Source organism: Haliotis cracherodii, unplaced genomic scaffold (genome assembly GCF_022045235.1).
Source record: "Haliotis cracherodii isolate W230 unplaced genomic scaffold, xgHalCrac1.p SCAF_7, whole genome shotgun sequence".
Taxonomy (NCBI): domain Eukaryota; kingdom Metazoa; phylum Mollusca; class Gastropoda; order Lepetellida; family Haliotidae; genus Haliotis; species Haliotis cracherodii.
Window position 1 is genome coordinate 56,839,056 of NW_027266330.1, and position 14,439 is coordinate 56,853,494.

Here is a 14,439-nt window from a genome sequence, read left to right on the forward strand (position 1 = left end):
TTAAGGGTGCATACAACACACGGGTATGTATACATGAATGAATAAGTCTTGTGTACATTGATCAATTGGAAGGGGTGCTAATTTGGATTGTCCACTAGCCAATACATTAGCAAATATCACCGTGGGCGCTTATTAGAACGGGGCGCTTATTACATCAAATACGGTATGTCACTTATATTAATAAATACATCAAGATAAAAAATATCCCTTTCAAAAGTGGAGTAGTATAACTGCTACCAATTTTCAATTAAAGTCATACTGTCACCATGACTTTAGTCATATAAAGTACCATACATATTTCTTCAATTCACAGGGGCGGTCGGGTAACCTAGTGGTTAAAGCGTTCGCTCGTCACTCCAAAGACCAGGGTATGATTCCTGACATGGGTACAATGTGTGAAGCCCATTTCTGGTGTCCCCCGCCGTGATATTGCTGGAATATTGCTAAAAGCGGCGTAAAATCATACTCACTCACTCACTCTCCAATTCACACAAGATCTTTATGTTTCTACAATATCCATACCAAAACATAAACCAAATAAAAACGATCGTGCAGAGTATAAGTACACATTTATTCCATGACGAGACAATACTATTTCAGGATGAACAGATCACAGAATATAAGGACATCTCCGTCTTGGAGGAGTCTGGAGGAAGAAGTCGATGTCTAAAGACTGACGTCTCATGAATAGTCTGCACTAATATCCTCGTACTCAATGATCACATGATATTCAGTGTCACGTGACTTGCATATGTACACACTTTCAATTGACGAAAACAAGGCTCAAACTCGAGGCAAGGGAGTTAACTCACTATAAAAGTCAAATTTCCACCCTTGCCGAACTAGGCTGGAATTCTGGAGTTACAGTTTGGCTGAACTAACATGTCTTTGCATTGTCTAATAAAAATCGCGTAACAAACTAGACATCCGGTTTGTAAACAACATGGATTACAACATGCAAATTTCGGTCGACTGCAGGATTTGCAAACATGTCTACCATCAACTTGGCATTGACAGATGTTTTCTAAATCTTTTAATGTTTTTAATCAAGGTGCTCAAGTGATTTGATGCACTTTGCGCAGTAAGACCCTCATATTCCAATATAGACCTTGAATTATCGATTAGGTCGTCTTGACTACGCACCGCCATTTTGTTTGAATCAAATCCAAGTAACACAAGGAGGTGGAATCTGATTGGTCAATAGGAGGGGCAAAGAAGGGACTCGTAATAGTCACTGGTGGCTCTACGATTGAGCCATGGATTCAAGCCTTGTTCGGCAAGGGTGGAAACTGGACTTTTATAGTCAGTTAACGCCCTTGGCTCAGGAAGATGATTTGTGTTGGCAAATAAGCAATCATGAAGCATTTGCAAACCAGATTTGCCTGGTCTGTACATTGCCTTGATGTGCAGCATCCCATGAATGTGTTGTGCCTTGTTGTGCAGTGTCCCCACTGTGTTGTGCCTTGTTGTGCAGTGTCCCCTCTAATGTGTTGTGCCTGGTCTGCACCTTGCATTGTGGTGTTGTGATGTGTGCGACATTGTCATGCGTTCTTCAGGCTACTTGTGGTGGCAGATCTGCTCCATGACAGTACTGAACAGCGCCATCAGTTGAAGATACTCATCGGCGCCATCCATTAAACACTTGTCCACAATCTGAATAGACAAAACAACAAGTCAGCAATTTGAAATTTAATCTCATCTTAACAACCACCCCACCCTCCACCCCTATAATAAATGACCAGCTCCTCAACAGATAAACACCTAAGATGCAGGATAGTCATTTATTTTAGGGGGTGGAGGGCGGGGTGGTTATTAAGATGAGATTAAGTGGGGGAGGTAATTTATTATAGGGGTGCAGGGCGGGGTGGTTGTAAGATGAGATTTAGTAGGGGAGGGTAATTTGTTATAGGGGGTGGAGGGTGGGGTGGTTGTTAAGATGTGATTAAGTGGGGGAGGTAATTATTATAGGGGTGGAGGGTGGGGTGGTTATTAAGATGAGATTAAGTGGGGGAGGTTCATTTATTATAGGGGTGGAGGGTGGGGTGGTTATTAAGATGAGATTAATTGGGGGAGGGTCATTTATTATAGGGGTGGAGGGTGGGGTGGTTATTAAGATGAGATTAATTGGGGGAGGGTCATTTATTATAGGGGTGGAGGGTGGGGTGGTTATTAAGATGAGATTAAGTGGGGGAGGGTCATTTATTATAGGGGTGGAGGGTGGGGTGGTTATTAAGATGAGATTAAGTGGGGGAGGTTCATTTATTATAGGGGTGGAGGGTGGGGTGGTTATTAAGATGAGATTAAGTGGGGGAGGGTCATTTATTATAGGGGTGGAGGGTGGGGTGGTTATTAAGATGAGATTAAGTGGGGGAGGGTCATGAAAAAATGACAGTGAAAAAGTCCTTGCCCACTTGATATAGAATCACAAAATATTGCGATGATTAATTCATGAAATAAATGTACGACTAGTCCCTAATTGTCTTTGAGGCTCGCTTCGCTACCCTACCCTACCCTACCCTACCCTTTTTTTTTTTTTTCTGAGGACTAGTTATTTTCTCCCTATTATTTTCCGTAACATGTTGTTGAAACAAAGTCCCAGAATCTCAAATGGTCGGCCCCCTTTATATTTTTACAAATAAGCACCATTCTGTCATGTTTCAAGCACATACCGCCATTTTTTCACAGATGGCCGACTTCTGATGATCGCTGAGTTCCCCTAGAGAGACAATCTCGTCGTGGAGCTGTGTCAGCACCTGCGTCGCAGAGTACCCTTCACTGATGATGTGCTGCAAACAGAACCGTCACCTCATCAAACACAGCTGTATAATAACAAATAGCACTGCTGCACTTTTAATATGCAGAGGTTACAAGGGTAGATCCAGTATTTTAAGGGAGGGGTCCAAAATATATCGAAATCCTCTCGCAGATAATTTTACTGCCAACAACATACTACATTTGGTTTCAAAAAAGGGGAAGGGGGGGGGGGGGGGGGGGGGGGGGGGGGGGTGGGGGGGGTTACCGACCCTTGACACACCCTCTGGATCCCCTATGAGTTTTAATCCCCCAGTTTGTTTGTTTTGTTGTTTTAACGCCGCAATTAGCAATATTCCAGCTATATGGCGGCAGGCACATAATTGAATCTGGACCAGACAATCCACTGTGTTTCATGAGCATTGATCCACCGCAATTGGGATACGATGACATGCAACTACCAAGTCAGCAAGCCTGACCACCCGATCCCCTTAGTCGTCTTTTATGACAAGTATAGTCGCATAGTATGACATGAACACTCATATAATATCCTCTACATGTTGAATGAATGTTGTTTTAAGAATAAAGTTAGCATATTGCAGTATTTTGGGAAAGACGCCGCGTCCAAGATAATTGCACTTATATAGCGACGTGCATGCACATGTGTGTGTGTGGCTGCTTGTACTAGGTCCAGACTGATGCCGATTATAGTGCTAGCCCACTGAGATACCATGCCACAGTTTAACATGAATACCCCGCACAGACACAGTATACTGACTCCGAGCCGACCAGTCCTTGTTTTAGCCCCTTAATGCCGAACGCCAGAAAGGGTAACAACAAGTACCATCTTTTAATGTCTTTTGATATGACGCGGCTGGGGGATCGAACCTCGGACCTTCCGCTCTCCGGGCGGACGCTCTACCACTAAACCACAGAGGAGGTCGTAGTATTTTTGGAAAGGACAAAGCCTAGGCCCTTGTGCAGCCTGTGCCTTTCATACACACACAGCTGTCAATGTGTTGGAAGGGCTGCAGATTCTACTGGACTTACTTGACAGTTTTTATCCAGCTTGTCGTAGGAGTCGGAATGACATGTCTTCAATACTCTCTCTACCATCTTCTCGGGACAGACCTGAAGAAGCAGTAAGATTAAAACTCTGAACCAGTGACAGGGAGTTAGTGTTTGAGTGTTTGTTGTTAAATGCAATATTCAGGCTATATGACAGCGGTCTCTAAATAATCGAGTCTGGTCCAGACAATCCAGTGATTAATATTATAAGCAATGATTCACGCCATTGGGGTATGATGACACACAATCAACCAAGTCGGCGAGCCTAAACACCTAATTCATCAAATCGCCTCATACAACAAAGGTTGCTGGGGACCAAATGTAACCTGGACATCCCAGAAGGGGGCAGGGAGTTAAAACATGAGCGTTATATTAAATTAAAACTCTATTATCATGATTATACAGGACTTGTGAACATCCTGGTTAGAATGGGACTTCAGCAACCCATGCTTGTCTTAAAAGGCGTCAATGCTCGTTGTAAGAGGCATCTAACGGGATCGGGTGGTCAGGCTCGATGACTTGTCATCGTATCTCAATTACGTGGATCGATGCTCATGACGTTAATCACTGGATTGTCTGGTCCAGACTCAATTATTTACAGACCGCGGACATATAGCTTGAATAGTGCTTAGTGCGGCGTCAAACAAGAAACAAACAAAACAAACAAACATGATTTTACAGTGGATGTGTCAGCTTCAGGAACATTGGCAACCAACTTACCCCTGCTATCTCCCACACAACGTCCTCAGTAATGGTCTCCTCCGCCTTCAACCGAGATGAACTCTGTAGATACGTGATGGCTTTCCGCAGGTCCCCCTCAGAAGTCTCCATCAGGGCTTTGATGGCCTACACACACAGGACATTATTATTGTCAGCTTACTGCTTTATGCCTTGTCAAGCTTCATCAAGCAAAATATCAACACAGCCAGACAACCAGTGGTTGATACTATGAACATCATTGTTGGGGTATGGTGACACTCGATCAACCTTGTAACTGAGCCTGATCAAGGCACCACTTTTATCTTCTTACACCAAGCAATTGGGTCTAGGGACCTACCACTACATGGGAAACGAAGGGGTCATTTTAAGAGAAGAGCTGACCATAATAAATTAACAAATGTTATATTTGTAAAACACCTCAAAACAGGTTTTCCTATTCTTTTTGTACAATGGCAAACATTCGCTAGCTATAGTTTATGCTACACACATTTCAGACAAAACCTTTAAGCGGAGATACACCGGTGAGATGCCATCGATGATAATCAAGAGCAAATCTGGGATTCAAACAGGGGTGGGACGCGTCCAAATTTACTACCCAGGTACCCAACCCCCTATTAGGGCTGGGACAAGTCCAAATTTACTACCCGGGTACCCAACCCCCTATTAGGGCTGGGACAAGTCCAAATTTACTACCCGGGTACCCAACCCCCTATTAGGGCTGGGACAAGTCCAAATTTACTACCCCGGTACCCATCCCCCTATTACCCGACCCTATCCGGGTACCCACTGTAGGTATCATGGGGTAGGAACAAACTGTCCGATTGGGAAAAGTTTGACCGTAGCTCTGGTAAAATGTGTTAAGATACATGTATGAAACGATCTGGTGAATACACTGAAGTTGACTGAAGTTTTATTTAAATTCAAACATATAAAAGTCAGAAGGAATGGGCGTAGTAGTCAGGATGAACTGCGAACATTAGTGAATTGTAGTTTAACCATAGAGTTCTAGATGTTTTCATTAAACAATAAATCACGTGACTAACTACGGGTCCGGGTAGTCCTGTGGGTACCCAGGTCCTTCTCAGTACCCACCCGACCCGAGTACCCGAGTTAACCGGCCTGGCCCGGCCCTACCCCCTATTACCCGACCCTACCCAGGTACCCACCCCCCTATTACCCGACACTACCCGGGTACCCACCCCCCTATTTCCCGACACTACCCGGGTACCCACCCCCCTATTACCCGACACTACCCAGGTACCCACCCCCCTATTACCCGACACTACCCGGGTACCCACCCCCCTATTTCCCGACACTACCCAGGTACCCACCCCCCTATTACCCGACCCTACCCAGGTACCCACCCCCCTATTACCCGACACTACCCGGGTACCCACCCCCCTATTTCCCGACACAACCCGGGTACCCACCCCCCTATTACCCGACACTACCCGGGTACCCACCCCCTATTACCCGACACTACCCGGGTACCCACCCCCCTATTTCCCGACACTACCCGGGTACCCACCCCCCTATTACCCGACACTACCCGGGTACCCACCCCCCCATTACCCGAAACTACCCGGGTACCCACCCCCCTATTACCCGACACTACCCGGGTACCCACCCCCCCATTACCCGACCCTACCCGGGTACCCACCCCCCCCCATTACCCGACACTACCCGGGTACCCACCCCCCTATTACCCGACACTACCCGGGTACCCACCCCCCCATTACCCGACACTACCCGGGTACCCACCCCCCCTATTACCTGACACTACCCGGGTACCCACCCCCCTATTACCTGACACTACCCGGGTACCCACCCCCCTATTACCTGACACTACCCGGGTACCCACCCCCCTATTACCTGACACTACCCGGGTACCCACCCCCCTATTACCTGACACTACCCGGGTACCCGACCCACTATTACCTGACACTACCCGGGTACCCACCCCCCTATTACCTGACACTACCCGGGTACCCACCCCCCTATTACCTGACACTACCCGGGTACCCACCCCCCTATTACCCGACACTACCCGGGTACCCACCCCCCTACTACCCGACCCTACCCGGGTACCCACCCCCCTATTACCCGACGCTACCCGGGTACCCACCCCCCTATTACCCGACACTACCCGGGTACCAACCCCCTATTACCCGACACTACCCGGGTACCCACCCCACTATTACCCGACACTACCCGGGTACCCACTGCAGGGCTCAAGACATGGGTACAAAGTGTTCGATTGAGAACAGTTTGAACAGAACCCTGGCAAAAAGTATTTAGATAGTATAGATACACATATAAAATGCTGGCCAGGCTGGTCACATATACACTAAAGTTGAATGAAGCTTTATCTCTATTCAAACATTCAAATGTCGGAAGGAATGTGTGCACTGCAGCAATAGAAACTGTTTTAGTCCACTAATCCTTATAATGATAGCAAAACCCATAAAAATGGCAAATTTCTACTAGTCCTTATGATACCTTAACTGCTGGGCAGTTCGGCAAGGACTATGGGACTAGTGCCAATTTATTAATTTTATTCAAAATTTCATTTAATATCTTTTGGATTAATTTCAGTGAAATTGTGAGGAGTGATCGGTAGATTGCACAACTTACCGTTATATGATGCGTCCAGCTAGTCATGTGGGTACACGAATCCTAGTCAGTACCCTCCCAATATGAGTGAGTGAGTGAGTGAGTTGGGTTTAACGCCTGGGAGGAAAGCCCGAAGTGATGCAGGTCTTAGACGTTTACCACTTCGGTGAAACCCACGAGCACGGGTATGGTGCTGACAAACCTCGAAACATAGTCGGGATGAACCGGGATTCGAACCCACAATCTTAGGTTTCTGGCGTGTCCAGGGGAGTGAGTGAGTGAATGAGTGTCCAGGGGACGCAACTCTGCACAGCAAATCGCTGCGCCTTAGACGACGCAAATCGCTGCGCCTTAGTACCCCCCCCCCCCCCGACACTGACACGAACAAGGGACACAACTCTGTGTGCATATAAAAAAGTCACAACATACCTTTTCATCACAATCCACGTTTTCTTTCTCACAGATGAGTTTAATTCTCCTTGTCAAGACCTCCTCAGAGAGTGGCTTAAAGCGGAACTTGGCACATCTTGACGTGATGGGTTCGATAATTCGACTGACGTAGTTACAGATGAGGCAGAAACGTGTGGTCCTCGATTCCTTCTCCATTGTACGCCGCAACGCAGCCTTCAAACAAAAAAATCGCAATGCTGAGTCATTCCTTGCAATGAAAAGAATTTCAGTGTCGAAAGATCATACGTTTTTGGACATCATAAGTTTTAGGATGGCTATGTTTATCATGATTATTCGCGCTGTAACAAGGGTTGTGGCGTCACACATACAATGTAACCCAGATGATGTCTTATTTTTTAGTTAAAGGTGTTTTTTATAAGTGAACAAGCTGTTTTACAGTTGTTATTTTGATTAGTGAGAAAACTGTTTCTTAAGCGTCTGAAACCCACAACACGGGGATATATCACAAAACAGCTCATGCGAGTAAATATCCTGTATTAGGAATTATCATTGTCTTTAGCGAGCATAGCGAGCTACAATTCCACCAGTCAGCCTACGTAACACTGACACCCTAACCTGACTGCAGCTGTTCTCACCTGTGCAGCTGTTGTCATGGAGTCGGCTTCGTCAAGAATAATAATCTTAAATGGTGGACATGGCTTCCCACTGAAGAAACAGAAGCAAATGATATTTAACATTAATGTTTGAGGTGAGGTGAGGTGAGGTGAGGTGAGGTGAGGTGAGGTGAGGTGAGGTGAGGTGAGGGGTAAAGATTATTGCACTTATATAGCAAGTGTGCATGTGCATGTACTAGTCCGGATGGACCCGGGAAGATTCCGGGATAGAAAAGGTCTTCAGCAACCCATGCTTGCCGTAAAAGGTGACTACGCTTGTCGTAAAAGGCGACTAACAGGATCGGGTGGTCAGACTCGCTGACTTGGTTGATGCATGTCATCGATCCCAATTGCGTGGATCAATACTCATGATATTAATCACTGGATTGTCTGGTCCAGACTTGATTATTTACAGACCGCCGTCATATAGCTGGAATATTGCTGAGTACGGCGTTAAAGAACAAACCAAACCAAACGAGTCCGGATGACTGCCTAGCACCAGGCAGGGTAACAACAAGTACCTTTTGGTTTGATGTGGCCAGGAATTGAACAACCAACTGTCCACTCTCTCTGTGGATGTTTATATATGCCACTGTGATGGCAAAAAGGTATCCTCGTGATACTTGTCATGAAATAAAGCCGAACTAGGCTGGAATTATGAAGGAACGAAACCAACATCTGGTTCATAAACAACATGGCGACTGACATGTCGATTCCAGGAACAAGTGTGTTTCTGTGGGTTTTTTTATGCTAACAAATGACAAATTACAAGAAACAATAACTAAACAAGCGTATAGTCAACAAAGTAATCTATATCCCCCGCCCATTTTAACACGTTATGGTCCCAAACTAGGTAACTGACCCAACATTTCTCTTACCCCATGTCAAAATAGCTGCAATGGAAATTCTAAAATAAACATTTCTAAAACTCCTGAATATCAAATGGCACCAGTTCAGTATGTACTTTATATATAGACATGCAATGTTTGGCAAGGAAATATTTAACAGTTTATTTCTTATACTCCATAAGTGAACCCTACCTATATTAAAACTTAAGTCCAACTTGTTGCCATGGAAACGTAAAAAAAAATTAAAAATAAGAATTCCTAAATAGAAAAAGGCACCAGTCCAGTATGTGCCTGGTAGACATGCAAAGTTTTGTAAGAAAGTATTTAACTGTTTTTGAGTTACGCTCCGGAAATGAACAGCACCCTTATAGAATCTAAGTCCAACTTGTTGCCATGGAAACGTAAAAAATAAAGATTTCTAAAATTCCTAAATAGCAAAAGGCACAACTTCACCACTTGAGTGATATAAATGCAAAGTTTGATGAAGACATTTTAAACAGTTTCGGAGTTCTGTTCCGGAAACAAACATCACTCACAAAGTTAGCCTATGTCCAGCAAGCTTTCATGAAAATTGGAAAATAAAAAAATTGGAAAAGTTCCAAAATAGCAAAAGGCACAACTTCACCACTTAAGTAATATAAATGCAAAGTTTGATGAAGAAATATTTAGCAGTTTTCGAGTTCTGCTCCGGAAAAGATTCAGACAGACGGACGGACGGACGGAAAGACCGACAGACGGACAGACATGCCCATAGCTATATCCCCCGGGGGGATAACAATCTTGATAATGGATCAGATTGTCTTGACTTGGCACCGTCATTTTGTTTGAATCAAATGCAAGTAATGTAATAAGGTTTAATCTGATTGGTCAATAGGAGGGATTTAGAAGGGACAACAATCAAACCACGACATTGCAGCCTAGTTCGGCAAGGGTGGAAACTGGAGTTTTACAGTCAGATTACTCCCTTGCCTCAGGAAGATGAGTTCTTAGGTAATGATACCCTGTTTTGGCTAGTTTGTTGGAGGGTTATCTATACATCGCCCAGACTGAAAGTAATTCCTTGTCATATATTTCCCTTGTAAAATTATACTGACAAATAGACTAGCACTCCAGACGGACTTACTCAGATCTGGAGCCGCCTGTCGTCAACATGGCAAAAGATTTCACCTTCTCTCTGACAACATCAATTCCACGCTCATCCGAGGCGTTCAGCTCCAGCACACGACTACGGAATATTTCTGGCCTGGAAAAAAACACAAAACATGTCATGCATCGGGGCAAGTCAGAAAGTGAAGGAATATTGTTTTATGCCAGTTTTAGCAATATCAACTCACTGGGCTGTCCTACTGCCCTTGCAAATCTGTGAGTGAGTGAGTTGGGTTTAACGTCGCTTTTAACAGTATTCCAGTTATATCACAGCGTGTCAGCTTAATGTGGGAGGAAAGGAAGTGACGCACGTCTCGGACGTTTACCACTTCGGTGAAACCCACGAGCACGGGTATGGTGCTGACAAACCTAGAAACATAATCGGGGCGAACCGGGATTCGAACCCACAATCATATGTTTCTGGCGTGCCCAAGGGACACAACTCTGCACAGCTAATTGTGGCGCCTTAGACAACTGGGCCACCCGTGCCCCCTGCATATCTGTGAGATGAATTTACAACTTCTTCAACAGTATTTCAGTTACCGGTATACTAGTGAGTAAGTATGGTTTTACACCATTCATAGCAATTTTCCATCAATATCACGGCCGGGGGGCACCAGAAATGGGCTTCACAATACCCTCGTGGGGGAATTGGACTCAGGTCTGCTGTGTGACGAGCGAACGCTTTAACCACTAGGCTCCCCCACCACCCCTGCCAGTTATATCACTGTGTGTCAGCTTTAAGTGGGGAGAAGTGCTGCAGGTCTTAGACATTTGTAATGTTTGCTTTTGATGAAAATCAAGATTCCAGGAGACACACAAATGTGTGTCCAGTACACACAAATGAAAAGAATGGACGCAAAAAACGAATCAATCTCATTAAAATCAGATCTTATTTTTCGCTACCGCTAAACAAAGATCTGAGGACATCCCATTACGGGTCACGTCAGAACGACCTTTCGCGAACTTTGACCGACCAATGAAATGACTGACAAGAAATCGACATAAGCCAATCAGAAGGCAGCTTTCTCAAGCTTTACGGTGCTAGTTTCAAACTGGCGACTATGCTTCGAAACATATTTTGACGTATTCTCGATTAAAGAAATTAAAACTGTTAAAAAGAACATTCTGGAATGGCTTACAGATGGCCTAGATTGTGTGGATCTATTCATAAAACCTGTAACTGTCGTTCCGAATACCCCGTGTTAAATATTTCGTGGTTGCATGATTAGAAAATACATTCTGACTGTCACTTTCATGATCTGGTAAGCGACGCTCTGATTGGTTGGATGAAAGGTCATTCTGACGTCACCCGTTAGGGATGTCCTCAGATCTTTGTTCAGCGATAGCGAGAACTAAGATCTGATTTTAATGAGATTGAAAACAAATATACTGAGTCCTTTGAGGAGCACAATGATGTTCATTGTACCAACAGCACATCAAGTAATGGTGTCTGTTATTTCATCCAGCAGTCATGACCTCTGTCCACATGATAATTGATTCATTCGAGGCTCTAAAGAATTATCGAAATGCACAGAACACTTCAACTTTTCGGTACTTTACAGGACCCTCATATTGCCTTCAAGGACTTTTAAAATTTATTATTTGGGGTTGTCTGGACCCCCACTTTTGTAAGACAAGTTAAAACCGTGACTAGGGTTCCTGGAAAACCGGGAACACTCACCCAAACAGGTCCCTGGCAGCTGCTAGGATCGTGGAGGTTTTCCCCGTGCCGGGCGGGCCATAGAACAACAGGTTGGGCAGCTGCAACACAATATTCCTGTATTACCCAGGGCTAGAAACCCACAAATTTAGTCCACTAGTCCTTATAATGATAACATATAGCAAAACCCTTAAAAATGGCAAATTTCTACTAGTCCTAAGGATACCTTAATAATTGCGCAGTTTGTCAATTGAGTGAGTGAGTGAGTGAGTGAGCCAGCCAGTTGTAATAGAGATTCTGAGTGAGTGAGTTAGTCTGTTTGTGCAACTTGGAACAGTATTTGAGCAGGTGAGATAATACCTTTTTGGGGCAAAATACCCGATACCCTTGCTTCGGGAAGATGGGTTCTACGCCACTTTTAGCAATATTGCAGCAATATCACGGCAAGGGACACCAGAAATGGGCTTCACATATTGTGCCCATGTGGGGAATCGAACCCGGGTCTTCAGTGTGACAAGTGAACGTTTTAACCACAAGACTACCCCATAATTACTGATTTCTGGCCTAAAAATGCAGGTTTGTTGTTAAAATAACATAAAGAGAAAAAAATCCATTTTCCAATGTTTTTTTTTCATTTCCTTAAAATGTTAAGAGGGTGGGGGAAAATAATTATACAGAAAAATGGGGGGCAGATGTTTTTAAGATCAACTTTCAACAGATTTAATCATAGTATTTCTAATAATTTACTTTTATTGACAGCAACAGTAAATGAGTTTGTTTTTCAAAGAATTCACTTATTTCTGGTTGGCGGAATAAAAAAACCACCCATTGCTTTTTATGGATTTTTAAAATAAGTTTTCACATTTCAATTCTTAGGAGGTGGCACATTTATAAACTAAGATTAAAGCCAATATTTTCTTTCTACTTACATCAGCCCCCTCCAGGGACTTGTTCAACACAGCAACAACTTCATCTTGATGTGCGACATCCTTTATACATCGGGGGCGACTGCAAGCAGATGACATCGGTCAACTCGGAATAAAGCTCTTAATGTCTTATGAATCTATATTCACTTAAAATCCCACACCACAGACCCTTGTGTCTTTGTTAAATATTTCTACGCACTATCCTACGTATCTCAGTGTAGAAACGGTCAACTTGTATCGCTCTTTGTACAGTAAATTGGAACAAACATGCACATACACAAGATATCTATCTTGTCAAGGGCGATCATTGCGTTAACTAAATGATTCCTACAGGGCAATTTCAAAAGCTCATGTTTACAGTACAGTACAGACAGCTTGGGTTGCATACTCCCTAGGGAGCTGAGAATGAAATTCAAGTGTACCCTGATCCATTGACAGGGAAATAATAGTGTGGCGCTTTGAGCATGCCCATCATGTGGATGTAGCGTAACATAAATAGGCCTATTATGATTTATAATTATTATTATCAATATTGACCAATTCCTTTAGCTATATTCCAAAGGCTCCTACTATTTTTCAACCCATGGTATGAGTTTGGTCTTCGCTTCCTTGTCTTGTTTCGAGCCTGAAGCTGGTTTGTCTTTGGTTTTCGATAGGCCAGATGTCCCTCCTTTCAAAAATGCCTGCATTTTTCGTTATTGCTTGCTTCGTCAGTTCTTGGATTCTGGAATGCACATGGGTGAGAGATTGGTTTAATCACTCTTTGCATAGTATTAAGTTATATGAGGAATAGTTAAATAATTCCCTTGTTATACTTACAACAAAACCAGTGAGTTACCACACCTTGCACTATCAATGGCCAAACCCTTTAATATTTTGGTTGGTTTGTTGTTTAACGCCGCACTCAGCAATATTCCAGCTGTATGACGGCGGTCTTTAAATAATCAAGTCTGGACCAGACAATCCAGTTATTGACATCATACACATCGATCCATGCATTTGGGATTCGATGACAAAAGGCGTAAATCCAGGAGGTACATTGGATGAATCGGTGTATCATTATTTTTTTACTTCTGCATCACAGTACCACACAAAGTACAAAATACTGATTCTTACCTTAGACGTTTGCTTATTAACTGTTACACCAAACATAAATTAGTAGTAAAAATTAGTTGGGAAAATGTAAATACTTTCATCCACTGCACCATACTTGACACTGCCAACTGAAAATCATCAGTCTGCCAGGTATTTGGCCATCTTGTCTATATGTAAATGATATGTGCACATGCAGGTATCGTGATATGTATCGGATCATGAACAATGTATCGTGATACATATCAGATTGCACAGTTGGTGTATCGCCCCAGCCCTAATACCAGTGACTTCACCACATTCAGCGTAAGAAATTGGCACTAGTCCTGTAGTCCTTGCCAAACTGCCCAATAGTTAAAGTATCATAAGGACCAGTAGAAATTTGCAATTTTTATGGGTTTTGCTATATGTTATCATTATAAGAACTAGTGGGCTAAAACTGTTAGTATCTACCACTAACATTGGAAGGCAGGTCACGAAATGGGGTCACTGGTCAGAGTTAACTTTTAGCAGATTGTATGGTAATTGTTTAGCCCTTCCAGATCCAT

At 43.7% G+C, this 14,439-nt stretch overlaps 1 protein-coding gene across 1 annotated transcript; it reads right to left on the bottom strand.

Annotated features, from left to right (window-relative positions):
• Positions 1-571: 571 nt before the first annotated feature.
• LOC139447514 (replication factor C subunit 4-like) lies at positions 572-13,519 on the bottom strand. The gene is made up of 10 exons (XM_071228916.1): positions 13,370-13,519; positions 12,803-12,881; positions 11,895-11,974; positions 10,188-10,307; positions 8,199-8,268; positions 7,582-7,776; positions 4,540-4,665; positions 3,802-3,882; positions 2,670-2,786; positions 572-1,653 (listed from the first exon to the last, which is right to left on the bottom strand). Exons 1-10 carry the CDS (start codon positions 13,486-13,488, stop codon positions 1,558-1,560), a joined length of 1,083 nt encoding a protein of 360 aa, XP_071085017.1. The 5' UTR covers positions 13,489-13,519; the 3' UTR covers positions 572-1,557.
• Positions 13,520-14,439: the final 920 nt, after the last annotated feature.